The sequence below is a fragment of the Schizosaccharomyces cryophilus genome (assembly GCF_000004155.1).
Source record: "Schizosaccharomyces cryophilus OY26 unplaced genomic scaffold supercont4.3, whole genome shotgun sequence".
NCBI lineage: Eukaryota > Fungi > Ascomycota > Schizosaccharomycetes > Schizosaccharomycetales > Schizosaccharomycetaceae > Schizosaccharomyces > Schizosaccharomyces cryophilus.
In genome coordinates, this window is record NW_013185626.1 from 894,057 (window position 1) to 910,464 (window position 16,408).

General features: G+C 38.2%; 6 protein-coding genes and 2 non-coding genes across 8 annotated transcripts; 3 read left to right on the plus strand and 5 right to left on the minus strand.

Moving 5' to 3' along the window:
- Window positions 1-164: 164 nt before the first annotated feature.
- On the minus strand, window positions 165-1,256 carry SPOG_00408 (cornichon family protein). The gene is made up of 2 exons (XM_013167917.1): window positions 966-1,256; window positions 165-870 (listed from the first exon to the last, which is right to left on the minus strand). Exons 1-2 carry the CDS (start codon window positions 1,084-1,086, stop codon window positions 590-592), a joined length of 402 nt encoding a protein of 133 aa, XP_013023371.1. The 5' UTR covers window positions 1,087-1,256; the 3' UTR covers window positions 165-589.
- SPOG_05124 (uncharacterized protein) lies at window positions 1,216-2,186 on the minus strand. Its single transcript, XM_013168152.1, has one exon. The coding sequence runs from the start codon at window positions 1,876-1,878 to the stop codon at window positions 1,666-1,668; it is 213 nt and encodes a 70-aa protein (XP_013023606.1). The 5' UTR covers window positions 1,879-2,186; the 3' UTR covers window positions 1,216-1,665.
- Window positions 1,977-2,972, plus strand: SPOG_00409 (uncharacterized protein). The gene has a single exon (XM_013167918.1). It carries the CDS (start codon window positions 2,189-2,191, stop codon window positions 2,558-2,560), a length of 372 nt encoding a protein of 123 aa, XP_013023372.1. The 5' UTR covers window positions 1,977-2,188; the 3' UTR covers window positions 2,561-2,972.
- Window positions 2,973-2,975: 3 nt separating this feature from the next.
- SPOG_16224 lies at window positions 2,976-3,047 on the minus strand. Its single transcript has one exon. It is a non-coding gene; the product is annotated as a tRNA-Met (tRNA).
- Window positions 3,048-3,051: 4 nt separating this feature from the next.
- Window positions 3,052-3,148, minus strand: SPOG_16225. Its single transcript has one exon. It is a non-coding gene; the product is annotated as a tRNA-Ser (tRNA).
- A 557-nt stretch (window positions 3,149-3,705) lies between these two features.
- On the minus strand, window positions 3,706-7,119 carry SPOG_00410 (translation elongation factor eEF3). Its single transcript, XM_013167919.1, has one exon. The coding sequence runs from the start codon at window positions 7,026-7,028 to the stop codon at window positions 3,888-3,890; it is 3,141 nt and encodes a 1,046-aa protein (XP_013023373.1). The 5' UTR covers window positions 7,029-7,119; the 3' UTR covers window positions 3,706-3,887.
- Window positions 7,120-8,040: 921 nt separating this feature from the next.
- SPOG_00411 (MT organizer Mto1) lies at window positions 8,041-11,917 on the plus strand. Its single transcript, XM_013167920.1, has one exon. It carries the CDS (start codon window positions 8,257-8,259, stop codon window positions 11,632-11,634), a length of 3,378 nt encoding a protein of 1,125 aa, XP_013023374.1. The 5' UTR covers window positions 8,041-8,256; the 3' UTR covers window positions 11,635-11,917.
- Window positions 11,918-12,067: 150 nt separating this feature from the next.
- SPOG_00412 (AGC/NDR protein kinase Mug27) lies at window positions 12,068-14,473 on the plus strand (the record flags this gene model as incomplete). Its single annotated transcript, XM_013167921.1, has 3 exons — window positions 12,068-12,790; window positions 12,835-13,155; window positions 13,326-14,473. The coding sequence occupies 3 exons, from the start codon at window positions 12,068-12,070 to the stop codon at window positions 14,139-14,141; spliced, it is 1,860 nt and encodes a 619-aa protein (XP_013023375.1). The 3' UTR covers window positions 14,142-14,473.
- Window positions 14,474-16,408: the final 1,935 nt, after the last annotated feature.

Sequence of the window (16,408 nt, forward strand, 5' to 3'; positions counted from 1 at the left end):
TCAAAACCTGTGACAGAACGAAAAGTTTTGTATTTTTTTGAGTTTCCAAGGAGTTACTCATTAAGCACATTGTGGATGAACTACTAAATGAGAAAAACAATAGAGAGTAGACAGGAAAGTAAACGCTCCGAACAGAATACTACTACATATAAAATATTAAAAGTTCTGATTGTAAAAAATGGGGAGATGGGCTACAAAGAACGAAAAGTAAGCGAAAAATTCTTTTATTTATCCAAGGCATAAAATTGGGGTAATTAAGGAAACACAAATCAAGTCAATCCTTTGTGTACCTGCTTACGTACCCGCAAACATTGATGTAGAAGCAAACACAACTTATAGAAAAAGTACATTAGGGAATATAAGAATCATTGCCTTTCCTATACGAAGAGAAAACAAGCCTAGACATCAAAAAAAAGAGATTATGGCAATAGGTCATAGGTCATTGTACAAATTAACCTACAAAATGTATGGTAAAGAAAAAAAGGGGAGGAACACTAGGGATTTTGCAAGTGTCGAAAGCGAAGATAAATTTCAACTTCAAGACTTGGCATACTTTTTCATTAAATGTTGCTTGAAAAACAGGTTCTCTTTAATCAACGAGACGGCTGACAAACATGAATAAGTAAGTGAAGAAGAGAACGGAGAACCAGGCGAGCTTAATGAAGGAACGTTTTTGACGATTTGACACATCCTTGAAGATGGTAGTGGAGTCGTGGAGATGGTTATGAGTCAAATACAATTGAACGTTCCAGAGGATCATAGGGAGATTGAAGAAAAAGCAAATCCATGCTCCCGAAAGCAATAAAAGAACAGAACTAATGGCATGCAATAACATTTCAGGAATAACATAATGATTCAATTTTCGAGACACTAGAACAAACGCCGTTAGTTTTCTGTTGAAGGGAAGCAGAAACCGATTCAACTAGGCTAGCAGGTAAACCAGCAACTAACCATTCACTACGTACAGTCAATAGGATTGATAAAGTCATCCTTTAAATCTGAGTACATGACAGTAAAATACATGTGCAACATTATGCTTGCACAAGTCATCATTAGCGATGTAAAGTAGATCCATGGAGAAGCCATTTTGAACAATTTATATAAGAAAAAGAAGCAAAAATACCTGGAAGTACAAACAGTAAAAAGGGAAAATCAAAGAACTTTTTGTTTGGAGAGGAAAGAGAAAGATGATTTGTTTGTCATAGAGTCTCATCCACCAGTGGTGCTAAAGGGACTGGGTTCGAGTTTTGGTACGGATAATATAAACAAACAATATAAGAGAAATGACAAGTATTGATATAGAAAATGTTAATTGATTGAGAAGAATAGAAAGAGATTACAGAAAGCGAAAAAAAGAGCGACTTCAACTCTTGTACAACCTTTTCTCGCTCATAAGTCTTGGAACTTGATAGCAAGGAAGCATGATGGAAATTCAAAAAACAAACTGCATAAAACAAATCTAGATACCAATTTTTCCTTCATAAAAAAGAATAAAGTGAAAGATCTCTTGAATTTGCATTGAAAGTATATGACAAATCTTAGTAGCAAAAAAGTACGTTTGTTTACATTCTGTATTGGAACAATGAGATGCATTCGTGACAGTACAGCATTCGTCACATAGAAAGACAAGGTGTTTCCGTTCGTTTTCCTTGGGTTTGCTAACTTTTAATGAAGGAGAAACTCACGCATCACCGCAGAGGACGAAACTAGCGATCCACTCCTTTCGTTCACTCCCAGCATAATAGGCAAAGACGAGGCGAGACGGATTTTCAAATTTTTCACAAGGAACTCCACAAAGAAGGAAAACACTTGAGCAGTCTCCTCTCTAGTTAGAAAAAATGCTGCTAAGATAAAATATGTAAAAGTAATTATTTTCATTAAAAGAGCAATGACTTGTTCTTTTATGAAAATATTCTTGAATAATTTATTTTTTTTTTTTTAAAAAAAAAAGGAATCAAAAGAATAAAGAAAAAGGACAGTCCCCCTTAGGAAATACTTTCCTGACGCTCTCGCTTTTCCTTTGCAATTATAAACGTCAGTAGTAATTATTCTTCTAGGGAGATTGCAGCTAAAAGTTGATTCAAATAGTACTGTTCTTCGTATTAGGGAAGTTTACATTGAGAAATTGCTGAATCCTTGGAACTCATTTACATTCTAGTATCATTCACTTCCAACTCAAAACAGAACGATGGCTACTTTAACAGTTCGCATAATTCGAAATTTTGAATATCGTACACTTAAAAATGTGGTCTTTCATGGTATTGATCTCGCTACAACTACTGTTGGCCAGCTCAAGAAGATAATCCAAGATCGAATTCAAACAGATCCTGCGCTTAAGATTTATCGGACCACCAAGTTTGACACGTTGAAAATTTATGTGAAAGCTCAACAGCACAAGACGCAAAACTTAGCCATTAACTTGGATCATGATGATTGGGTTCTCACAGACGATCACCAAACTTTGGCTTTTTGCGGAATTGAAAACGAAACTGAACTTTCCTACTTTAATTTGGATGCCTACCGTGCGTACCAAGAGAACCCCGTTCAAAAATGGATGTAAAGAAACAAGCGGCCAATGGAATTCTGTTGTCCACCATGAAAACGAACGTAAATGTTCGTATGCTTGGATCCTTCTGTTTCTGCCATCCTTAATTCTAACGAAACGCAAAATGATCCTGTAAATCTCTTATTTTCGGAATATTTAGAGTTCACAGAATCGCTTTCCTAGAAATCAACCTTTTATCACTCAGTTCATTTCGTCTACCAACCAAAAAAAATAGGACAATAGTATAATAAATATAAAAGGTAATAGACCTTCTCATTCCGTCTATTTCATCTCATACAGTCATTCTCTTTCCTCTCAATCTTACTACTAATTATGTATTCCACTTCACTGTCGCCCATACAAACAGACCCTTCACTTGTTCGTTCTCCAGAACACTGTCGAGCTTCACGAAAAAAAAAAATAAAAAGAATTGCGCGGCCAGGTTTCGATCCTGGGACCTACGGGTTATGAGCCCGTCGGAGTTCCACTCTCCTACCGCGCACATTCGTCAGCAGCAGGATTTGAACCTGCGAGCGCAGTGCGCATTAGATAGCTCGAATGGTGTATTCAAGTCTAACTCCTTAACCACTCGGACATACTGACTACTGTTGATATGCTTACCATAAAAAGCATTGTATACGAGTTTTTAGAAAATTTTTGTCAGCCATATTGATTGTTCACAAAAACCAATTTTTCAAGAAAACAATCACCACCATAATAAACAAATTGCTACAAACATTCCGTCAATTCATTCTAAAAAATAAAAGCAGTTTTAGTTGACGAAAGAGAGGTCGGTAGATTCATTTCTTAAAAAGGACAAACGTAGATAAATTGAACCACCAAAAAGGAAATGCTCAACTAAGGAAATTAAAGTTAATTGATTGGATTTTGTGAATAAACAAAAATAAAATAAAAATAAAAATCGTTAAAGATCAGGCTTAAAATACATATATGCCTCAAAAATATGACAGAACGCGTACGACCATGACCCGTACTTGTTTACATCACAGAAAATGAAGAAAATGATAATGGTAAATAATATCGCCTTACTCTGATATGTACTGTAGTCTGCTACTTTCTAGTAAATCCCTATCATTCCCGGTTACATACACAAGAATCCTTCTCAACCAGAACCTGACTAACTAAATCATTTAATAATTCTTCAGTACACAACCTTACATTATACTTCTCAACATTTACCTCGCAAAGTTCAACTTTTAAGCGGGAAGAGCCAAATTAATTCCCAGCTATTCAATAGTATACTAACTATCGTCTAAATTAATCAAAACCGTAATAAAAACAACCTAAATGCCCGCAAAGATTATTGTATGCATGAGTCAATTTAGAGCTCATCATCACTGACTTCAAAGCCAGCCTTACGACGAGCCATACGCTCCTTCTTCTTCTTACGGAGCTCAGCACCAGTGAGCTTCTTGGGCTTCTTAGCCTTTTCGATCTTGTTACCGAAGGCATCAAAGGTATCACCCTCATCCTTTTCTTGAATACGAGGACCAGAACCTTGGCCTTGGACCCAGTTGTGACCGGAAGGTGTCATTCTACCGTGGTTGACGGCCCAGACTTCTTCAGTCAAACCTTCAGTGAACTCACGAGAGTGAGTAACCAAGACGACACCACCACCGAAACTCTTAAGACCCTTAGAAAGGGCACCAAGAGAGTCACGGTCAAGATAGTTGGTGGGCTCGTCAAGGACGATAACGTGAGGACGCAACCAGGTGCAAGCAGCCAAAACAAGCTTGACCTTTTGACCACCAGAAAGACCCTTGATACGGGAGTGAGAAACCAATTCAGGTTCAAGACCCAAAAGACCACAGTGTTCTTCGATCTCCTTACGAACCAAAGGACGGAATTGACCGCTCTTCAAAGCCTCAGCACGGTCAACTTCAGCAACCATCTTAGCGTGGCTTTCCATAATTTCACCACGAGGTAACCAAGCGTTATCAGAAGACATCATGGGAACCCAGCGTTCACTCTTCATACCAATGTTTTCACCAACAGTGAAAGAGCACTCGTACTCGTAAGAGTTCTTAAGCTTTCTACGGCTGTGGATACCCAAAATCTTACGAGGGGTACCCTCGATCTTGAAGATTTTGTTCTTCATAGCCTCCTCATCAGCTTCATTGATGACACGGGAAGCCTTGTCCATAGCTTCCAAATCTTCACCAGATTGGAAACGCCATTGGATGTACTCGGAAGGAGACTTGTCAGGGTGAAGACCAAGATGAGCGAAAGCAGCTTGAGCAACGTAGGCAATACGGCAGTTCTCGTGTTGGTAAATGTCACCAGTAGTAGGCAACAATTCACCGGTAAGAACCTTAATCAAGGTAGACTTACCAGCACCGTTAGGACCAATGACAGCAATACGAGATGAAAGTGAAACTTGGAAAGAAATGTCAATCAATTGAGGTGAAGAGGTACCGGGGTATTGGAAGGACATGTTGTTAACCTTGACAATGGCACGTTGCTTGGTCTTGACACCTTCTAAGTAACCGGGTTCAGGGAATCTAAATTCCATTTCAGAAGCACCCAATTCATAGTAAGACTTGGCGGAAGGAACCTTTTGAACGAATTCAGACATATTACCGATATACTTACGGAGCTTGAAGCGCTCGTAGTGAATGATGGATTGAACGACGTGGTCCAAGAAACCGGAATCGTGAGAGACAATGATGGAGGAAACATTCTTTTGACCAGTCAAGAAATTCTCCAACCAGGCGACGTTGACAACGTCAAGATGGTTAGTGGGTTCATCAAGCAAAAGAATGTCAGGGTTCTTGAACATGGCACGAGTAAGAGCCAATTTCATCTTCCAACCACCAGAAAGGGAGCCGATGGGTTTTTCAATAAGTTCATCAGTGAAAGAGTTTTCCTTCAAACCCTTAATGACTTCTTCACGAGTCTTGATGGAGACACTAGGGTCCGACATAATGAAGTCAACTGAAGGAGTGTCGGCCTCAGATTCATCAATGTCGTGTTCGACATAAACAGTGCGGAGGTGAGTAGGGAAACCCTCAACTTGGCCATTGACAATAGCACGCATGAGAGTAGACTTACCGGAACCGTTAGGACCGCAGAGACCATAACGGCGACCACGCTTGAGACGAAGGCGGGTACGGTTAAGAAGAATCTTAGCACCATAGGCAAGGGAGAACTCGCAGTTGCAAAGGTCTTCACCTTCCTCTTCTTCTTCAAGGTGAGCACCACCACCGGGAATCTTGGCGATGGAGCGAGCGCGGAGGTCTTCAATGACGACTTCAACGTTAGCTTGCTCGGGAACGAAGGTAGCGATATAGGGAGCAACATTTTGCATCCAAGATTCACTGTCACTGTCCTTCTCTTCAACGAGTTGAGCAGCAACAGCAGCTGCGTACTTGGCAATGACTTCCTCGTGATGAGGAACCTTCTTATCACCGAGAACGGCCTTCAAAGTCTCCAAGCAAACTTCAGGGTTGGCAGCAGTGGAGACTTCAGGAATCTTGCCGTCGACAACGTTACCGACGCGTTCTAAAGTACCAATGGCACGTTGAACGACGGAACGGCACTCAGGATCACCAATGGTGTCCTTGATGTGGTACAAACCAGGCAAGAGCTTGGGCAAGAAAGGAGCAACAACTTGAGGGTCTTCTACAAGCTTGGACATGTTGTCAATAATGACAGCAGCCTTACGCTTGATAGGAGTGGAGCGTTCGTTCAAACCACGAGCCAACAAGGGGACCATGATGGACAAAGTAGGGGCTTGAACTTCGGTAACGAAAGTAGTGGCACCCAAAGAGTGGACAGTCTCGGGGACCTCCTCAGGATGAGCGATACAGTTAATGAGCTCGGGAATGAAGCGGTCAATATCTGCGTTGGCAATCAAGGTACAGACCTTAGTCATGGTTTCTCTAGACTTCTTCTTAATTTCAGCCTTAGTATCCCACATAGATTCGGAAACAACGGGGATAATGGCGGGAAGAGAGTAGGAGAGCTGAGAGGGGGAAGTCTCAACAAGGAGATCCAAGAGTTGCAAAGAGTTCATCTTTTCAGTCCACTTACCAGTGCTGTGAATAGATTCGAGAACAATAGGAACGATAGCCTTTACAGCATAAGGAGAGGCGCTACGAACGATAGCGCGAGAAGCATTAATAGCAGCATCTCTAACGCTCATTTGCTTGTCGGCAACTTTTTCGACAACAGCAGGTAAAAGTTCAACCAAGTAGGGTTCGACATCGGCAGCAACATTGGGAAAGTTGGCGACGGCCTCGATACCCTTCAAGACGCGCTCGACAACCTTCTTGTCCTTAAGTTGCTTTTCGATGTGCTTAAAGACCAAAGAAGGGGCATCTTGCTCCTCAATAGGTCCATTGACAAAGGATGCCAAAGCCGTAGCGGCGTCACCCTCTTGTGCGGCATCGCACACGGTAAGGTTATTCAACAACTCATCAAGAGTTTTGACTGACTGCTTGTTCTCACTCTTTGCAGACATCCTGGGAGTTGGTTGTTGGTAAGATGGAGGTTGGAGATTTGTATATGAATCAAAATTCAAACTCAATTTTAGCGGAGGGGCAAAAAACAGTCACAATATAGAGACAATTTTAAAAAAATGTTTTTATGAATTGGAATTGCCGTTATGAGATGTGACTGTCTTTTTGTCTCGTCCCAGTTCGGTGGTGGCAAGTGGTCGCTTCTACAATGTAAAAAAATGGTAGGGAAGTGATTTAACGATGAGTTTGTCTGGTTGTCTTATAGTAAATCAACGTCTAAATATTCATATTCGCTATTGTAGCTTGGAATTCATTGTTACCGTTCACAAATAAATAAATAAACGAAAGTAAGCAGAAAATTTGAAACGATAACTATTTCGTTCGAATCGTTACATTCTACATAGAGAATAGCGAATGATAGCAGCGTAGAGGTTGTTATGACAGTAAGTTTTATTAGGCGCACACAAGGTAAAAGTCGTTGTAAAATGTGATTGAAAAGAAGTCGTAATCGTTCATAAAATTTAGTCTTCCTCAAGCTTAAAATGAAAGGATGTTCTATTACTTTTATCTTTATTTGTAAAATTCAGCGGTGAAAGGTACTAGTTGTTCGTTTCGTCAATGTAAACAAAAGAAAATACAGTCGATTGGGAACTTTAGAAAAGGAAGACAAATTATAAAAATCATTCAAATAAATAAAAGGTAATCTTAATTAAGAGCAATCATTTACTCCATGCTGATTTATTCACCTTGGTATTTTTTAGTAAATAAAAAAGGTATTGGCAGAACAGCCCTTATTCCTCAGCAATAATAAACTTTCTTTATTCTTTGAAGTAAAACAAGTTCTCTTTTATAATTTTGTTCGTAATTAAAGGTCGATCCAGGATCATTGTACAGCTTGTAGTAAATAAAGAATAACATTTAATTACGTTTTCTGTATCCTTTGTTTTAGGTAAAAATTATTTTTTTAGTAATATAAATTTATTCTTTTACTACAGATGCTTTATTTCTTGTCCCCAAGATTCAAATGTCCTTAGTCGCATCCACCGTTCGTATCATATCGTACACCTCTGGGGAAGGTAATTAACGCAGACAACACTTATTCAACCTCATTCAATTATTGTTTATATTCCATTTTTTAACCAAAAAAGTATAAAAAGTTTATAGAGATAAGAAGGAGTCCATGTTTATGTGCGAGTTTTGATATATGAACGATCAACCTCTCTAGTGATTATGGAGGAACGTTCATCAAACTCAGAAGAGACTGATACTAAATTCCTTCACCTTTTAGCAGATGATTTTGCTGGACTTTCTTTAACTGACGAAGAAGTTGCTATTTTACGCTCCCACCTTCCCTACAGAAAGGACTCACATACCTCTAATAGTGAGCACAGTCAATTGGAGTCAGATTATAATGCACAGAGGAAGGAGGAAAAAGGAATAGAAAATACCACTTCCGATGAGAATGCCATACCCAAATCCACACTGTTAGAAAAATCGACACTTCCTGAACCTTTCAACCAAGGGGAAGAAGATGAATCGAGTACACAGGAATATCATAGAGAATTCGATCGATTTTTATCCTCTCCTTCATCAGAAAATGCTTCGGCTACTCCGAGAAAACAGCTTCCTAACAATTCACCTTTAACTCCTTTATCCTTGATATCTAGAGGGATTTCTTTGAATAGCGATGATGAAACTGATACGGACGAACAACTTTCCCCAGTGCTTACTGCAAAGAAAACTTACGGGGACCTGAATTATCCATCGACTTTGTACCACTCTGATGATGGATCTTCCAATGAATCATTGCATCGTGAACAGATAATCTTAAGCGATGAATTGGAAGATGCAAATGATGAAAACCCCGGGTATCTTACTCCCATAAAGGAAGAAGGTTCCTCCGCCTATTCATCGAAAATACCGGATACTACTGTGTTGAGCAGAAAGATCTCTGATATATCCATCCCTGCATCTGCAATGAAAGAATTAGAAGAAAAAAAAGGCCTTTTAAGCAAGGAAATTCGTGATGCTCCGCCAGGAGCGTCTTTGACGTTAAAAGAACAAGCCAACGTTATAGACAATCTTCGTAAAGAAGCATTTGGACTCAAGCTTAAGTGTTTTTTCTTGTATGACCAACTAAACAAATTCCATGACTCTGAGGTCCAAGACATTATGAAGCAAAATATAGATTTGAAAACGCTTACGATGCAACTGCAACGTGCAGTAGCCACTTATGAAAAAAAGATATCCTCTTATGAAAAGAAACCCTCCACTGCTGCTTCTGATACACTGCAGTCGAATCTGCTTGATTTACAGAAAAAATATTCAAAAACTTATTCTGAATTAGAGTCTACGAAAAAGGCATTGACTAAAGCAGAAAAAGAGCGACGGAAGCAACCAAATTCTGTTTATGATCCATATCATGGGAATGAGAAAAGCACTCTTTCTTCTTTACTAGATAGCGAGCGCCGTGAAAAAGAAGCATTGTTACAAGAAGTAGACTCTTTACGTAGTTTGCTTGCCCAAAAAAGTCAGATTAAACCTCGGACACCTGATGAAAGGGTTATACAGAGTTTACAGCGTACTAATGATCTTTTACGGAAGGATCTTGGTGCACAGAATGAAGCTTTTCTATTTCAAATGCAAGAGAAAGACAAGCTTATGCAGGAAATAGAAGAACTAAAGGGTAATTTAGATGCCGCAAAATTGAATGCAGTCGCTGAAGCTGAAGCAAGTAAAAATGAAATATGGGATTTAATGATGGGGTGCAAGATGAAAACACAAGAGCAAGCCGTTGAGCTTAGTCGACTTTATAAACAGCTCGAAGAAATTGAATATGATTGCGAAAATAAACTTGTCAAAATGGAACAGCAATGGAAAGATGATGTTGATCAATTACAGCAATATGTAGAGGAGCTTACTCAGGACCTACAAACTGCAAAAGGCGAGCTAACCAGATCCGTTAGTGACTCTCGTGCATATGAACAAGCGCTCAATGATTTACGAAGGGAAACTGAAACAGAACTTAATCAATTTGACAAAACAATACGTGAAAATGAAGAAAGTATTGGTCTGTTCAAAGAAGAGATTGAAAAATTGACTGACGAGCTTTCTCATCTTTCTGAAAGTTACCGTGAAAAGTCCGATGAGTTGAAGGATTCTGAAATTAAAATTGCTGATTTCCGACAAAAGTTAGAAGACTCTAAGATGCAGTCCTCAGAAGTGGATGCACTGAACATCCAATTGGAGAATTCCAACAAGTTATGGCAATCAGCAACTGAAGAAAGAAATTCATTAAAAGAAAAATTAGACATCATGAATGCTGAAATCGAGGGCATGAGAAGTCATAAATTAGAGTCAAGTGAAAGGGAAAGAGAACTGCAAAAGCAACTTGAGGAATTAATTATAGAAATTGATCAGTTGAAGCACTCACACGAAGATGAAAGTAAAGAGATTTATGTTTTGTCTACTCAGTTGGATGAAAAGAAAAGTGAATTGAGTGAAGTTGCCCAAGAAAAGGCGACTATTATGAAAAAATTGGAAGCACTAGAGAACCGATATACAGTTCTACAAAACAGTTTTACGTCACTGCAAACTGCTATCCTGGAAACCTTTGACAAGAAGGTGGAACATTGTTCTGCTGAGTTACTAGTACGTCAAGTGAAAAAATTAAAGGATGAAAGTAAACGATTAAATTCTGAGATAGAGAAGTCTACTCGACAGTTCAGCAAGAATGAGCAAATTATAAGAGAAAGGGAAACTTCTATGGAGACTCTTCAATCAGAAAAGAAAGAGCTAAAAGCCTTACTTGATTCGGAACGTCGCTCAAAGAAAGTAATGCAATCTGAACTCGACGCTTTGAACTTGCAGAACACTCGCCGTAGTCTCAGTAGCTCTTCAAGTCCCTCGGAGCGATCGCAATCTAGAGAATTCAAATTGCTACAAACTTCTGAGAAACGTTTGAAAGAACAAATTGATGAGAGAAATAAACTAATAAAGACTGTCATTAGCCGTTTAGCTCAACTATCCTCGTCTAGTGCAATAAGTGGAAATAATAAACCTGATTCTTTAACTACATTTTCTAGTATGAATCAGGCAATGCATGGCCAACTGAAGGAATTAGAAAAATCTACTCAAGGATTTAAGAAGAAGTGTAAAGCTATGGAACGAGACTTCAAGATTGAGATTAACAAACTTGATAGTAATTTAGAGGCCCGAAGCAAAAAGCTTAGTCAATTGGAAGAACGTTTCAGACTTATGAATGTCTCAACTTTAGGATCTCGACCTGCTTCTCCTATGTCTTCAAAAAAATTAATTGCTGCAGCAGAATCACCAGATGACAAGAAACCTCCGCCTGATAGATCAGCGGTACAACGTGGTATCACCGCATTGAAACGCGACGCTGAAGGGATGAGCCATATTTGGCAATTGAGATTGCGCGAATTGGAGTTTCAACTCAAAGCTGAGCAAGAAGGTCGGAAACATGATAAACTAGGAGCTCGGGAGCGCCTTCAAGATTTAGTCAAGCAAAATCGAAGCCTCTCCCAGCGAATCACGTTGGATAAAAACTTGCAAAATTCTGTTTCTTCGCATGAAGCCGATAGCTAACAGTCCAAGACATTCATTCTTTTATTGTTTATGGTTTATTTTCTCTCTTTTCGTTCTCTTTCAAATTTTTGTATATTTAGATTTTATAATATTATGGAATGGGCTTAACGTGCTTACTTCATTCAGTTAGTTAATGGACAAAATAAGCGAGTTTGCGAGTATTTTTTAATATCTACGAATATAGTTTAATTAATGCGTTCACGGAGCTACTTTAATGCGTACTAGTCCTTAATGGTCATCTTAGAACATTAATCATAAGTTTTGGGGCTGTGCCCAATAATTCTGAGGGTTTTACTCATTTTTAAAACAAGATGTTTGTTATGTTTACCTTAACGTAGATGTAATGACATTTCATAAAGTTTGTTTGTTTATATTCTGATGATTGATAAATCTCAATTAACTGAAGAAATAATGCTTCAGCTTCATTGCAATTATGAGAAAAGGTAAAAAAGAAGCCGATAATTATGATATTGATGACTCTAAATCAGGACATTTAAAGTTTCCAATGTTGAATAGCTACGACAAAGAGCTTAAAGATCCATCTTCTAACCAGTTGAGAGAAGTTAACAAAAATAAAGTAATAAAGAAGAAAAGGAGAGAATATCAAAATGAGAATCAAGGAAATCCTTTCGTCGTGTCGAATACAGGAGACGACGATCAAGAAAATGCTCTTCCTAGTTTGTCATCTTTAACCCATGATAAGGCTAATGTAGCCGATGAAAGGAACAAAGCAGTTTCCAAACGGACAGTACGATTAGGAACTATACGTTATCAACTGCTACGACCTAGTCAAGTTGAAATATTGGGTCGACCGGAGGTTGCACGAAAAAGAGTTGCCTGCCAACTCTATTTCCTTAACTATTATATCAACTTCATAGAATATTACAAATTACGGAGAGAGCGTTTAAATCAGTTTACTGAATGCACTCAAGATTTGAAAACCTCGAAACAAAAGAAATTATGGAAAGAGCACCGCGGACGAGAAAGAGCCTTTTTAAGAAAAAGAAGAGCAAAAATCCAAAGCAACCATTTCGATCTACTCGTAAAACTTGGACAAGGCGGTTATGGATCCGTTTGGCTAGCTAAGAAGAGAGATACCCATGAATTTGTAGCATTGAAAATGATGAGGAAAGCAGTTTTACAACAAATGGATGAAGTAAGGAATTTTCTAAATTCAGATTAATTTCTAACCTGAAATAGGTGCGGCACATCTTGACTGAGAGGGACATTTTGACCAACACAAATTCTGAATGGCTAGTCAAACTATTCTACGCATTCCAAGATAAAACTTCTGTTTACTTAGCGATGGAATACGTACCAGGAGGGGATTTTCGAACGTACTTGGCTATGCATGGGTTACTTCGTGAAAAGCAAATCCGATTTTATCTAGCAGAGATGTTTATGGCAGTCAATGAAGTCCATAAATTGGGCTATACACACAGAGATTTGAAGCCTGAGAACTTTTTGATTGACAAGAGAGGACATCTCAAGCTAGGTGATTTCGGACTCAGTACAGGACTTGTGAGTAGTGTACAAATCCGAAAGCTCAGAAAAAACCTTGCTAGCGCAGAGACACCACAAAATGCTTACTTAACCCAGAGGCAGAGAAGGAATATATACAAGGCCCTCATAGAGAGGAATGGGTGTCGGGTATGAAATAATGCTACTATTATGGTCTAACAAGGTTTTAGGCAAATTCCATAGTCGGTTCTCCTGAATATATGGCTCCAGAAGTAATATATGGCAAAGGTTATGACAAGACTGTGGATTATTGGTCTTTGGGGTGCATTTTTTATGAATGCGCTGTAGGTTATCCTCCATTTTCCGGGGCGACAACACAAGAGACATGGACTAATCTTTATTTTTGGAAAGATGTTTTGCAAAGACCGGAAAAGATAAGGAACGGCCAGTACGACAAAACAGCAGTTCGCATTTCTGACAATGCTTGGTCGTTCATTCTAAAGTGCTTAACTGAGCCGGAAATGCGGTTTCAGGGTATGTCAGAAGTTCAAAAGCATCCTTATTTTTCAAAAATTCACTGGAATCATTTGAGAACTCATGGAAGACCACCGTTTGTGCCTCATTTGAGTAACCAGCTAGACACCTCGCACTTTGATGATTTTTCGAACGAAGCTGTTATGGAAGCGTATAAAGATGTTTATGATAAACAAAGAATTATGGAGGAAAAATTGCGTAAGCGACAGGCTTGCATCAACCAGCGTCCCTTTCAAGGGTTTACATATAAGCATCGTACGAATCATCTGAAGCAACCCAAGCCGGAAGAGGGTAACGACTGGAAGAAAAAGGGCGAGAATGTTTCTAGAAAAAAGAAAACGAAGGATTGCGTTTACAGGAATGAATTGGCTCTTGCGTCCGATTCATCAGAAACCGTTCCCTTATATAAACACTTGAAAGCCGAGAAAAAGGGAAATAATGAAAAAAATAAACTGCATCCTAATGACTATTTAAGAAGAAAAGAAAAGGATTACTATGAAGTCTTATTTTGATTAGTTTTCAAATCCTTTTCTAATTATGGGCACTCTTTCCAGAGTGACAAAAAAAAACATCTTCAAAGCTTAGAAGGATATAGCTTATAAAGAGAAATACTATCACACTCTTTTTCTAGTCTTTTCCCTCTATTCCTGTATTCGACAAGTGGCATGCGTTTACAGTTTTCGTTGCAATCCATACCTTACCGAAGCTTAGGCATTATAAAGTTAGCGAATTTGTAACAAATCCCCATAGTTAACAACTTAAAGTCATGGGGTCATCCAGAAAAAGAGCATTATCTGTTTGTTAATTTAGATAACCGATTGGCACAATAGCAATGATTTTTTATCAGGCATATACTTTGTAGAAAAGAAAACTCGTAGAGTAACTTATTTATTGAACTTGTTGATGCAAATCATGATTCTCTCATTCTTTTCCGTATGATTTAGGGAAATAATATGAGCATAGGCAATTTTGTACTTTTTAGTTTCCATCGTCAGCAAGGTTAAAAAGGATTTTAACTTTTTGATAATACAAACAAACATTGAATATAAAATTTGATTTAAACTTTTTCAAAGTTTGATTTGTTGTGCGATTTTGGTTCATACTTTTGCATAGCTGAATTGTTTCTAGGCAGATTTGACATGGGTAAACCGAATATCCAAGATCCGAAAATAAATCCATTAGGTTCCCCTCTGAAATTACCGAATTGTTGAGAATAGAAATAAAAAACAGAGTGAAGATCAAGAAGCCCATTTGTTGTCGTTGCGAAGTTTGTACCTTTCGAAGCAAAGGCACATGAAATTCAAGACCATCATGCTTGCAGAAGAGCAGTACAATACTCAAAAGGAAAACCAAACAACGTAAAAAAAATCATAAAAAGACACCTTTAGTTTTCAAATCAGACATAAGTATCATAATAACAAGGGGTTGAATATGATATCAAACGAAGGCAGGTGTGCTTGTAGTCAACTTGGAGTATGACACAAAATTAACAAGCTTTTTGAAAGGAATTCATTAATTCATTAATTAAAGAAAACAATCAAAATCAAAAAATGTTTTCTTTGAATTATTATAATAGCTATGTATCTCGTTCAGATAACATTCAGATTTTATGGTATAAGGAATTGTTGAATACTTGGGTTTTAAAAGGAACAAAGAACAGGTAATAAAAGTAAGAACAAGGTTTCTCTTTGCATGTCTCTTTTGTCTTCCATTTCCAGCATTCAAACTGTAAGAGTCAATTCATCTTGTCACTGTTGACAAGGATATCGTAGAACAACAAATAATATGATACAATGCCCTCTTTCGTCTGCATCAACGGGGTAAACCATGCGACCAAGACGTAAAAGTAAAAGGTCACTATGAATTTAACAAGATTATCGTACAAATAAAACTGTACGATATTACTTTCACCTCCTTTGTGTAATCATATTTTCTCGTTAGCCAAATTTTGTAATACTGGGTCACCTTTTTATCTAATACGAGGTAGAGGGACAGAGGAATATAGTAAGGAGGAGTAAACGTTTAAGACAGATAAACAAGATACGTAGGAAAACTTATACTGGCATTGGCAATCATCAAAGTAAGTTCAAATGGAAATTGTTGATAATGTGGGTGAGACGGATGTTGAGGAGCCTAGCTGATTGTTAGGCGAGAGGCGAATGGAAGGGAGACTTGCAAACAAAGAAAATTAGCATTTCTATAGTTCTAAAGTGGAGTGGAGAAGATAATGAAGAAAGAGAAAAGATATGTTTTGAAGAGAAACAATTGTCCTCAATCTTGAAAGAAAAGCAGAGGTTTTCTACTCAAAGACGTAAAAAGATAAGAAATTGTATGCTTATTGACAACATAGAACTACTAGATCGAAGCAAAGCAAATCCGTCGCTATTGGTTGTCTGCGAGGAAAGAAATCAGAAACACCTTATCGTATCACGTTTATCACAAAAACCGCCCCATAGCAATATCAAAAGAATGTATCGAGGGAATGAACCATGTCATTAATTGTGCAAAAACAATGGCCTTTTGGAAAGGAAATGTAATGGAACAGAAATTGCAATCAATCCGTAAATGATTAGCAATGGATTATCGCAATATAAACATGCTCACAGCTCATCATCATCATCGTCATCCTTCCCATACATTAAACTCAGCGGAAAATGTTAGGATAAACAACTCTCTCTTTTGGGAAAGTTTGGAATTTTGTAGATAGCCTTATCCAAACCATAGTTTTATAAATATAAAAGAAGGAAGCGATCATGACATGGAGACTTTCAGACACTCT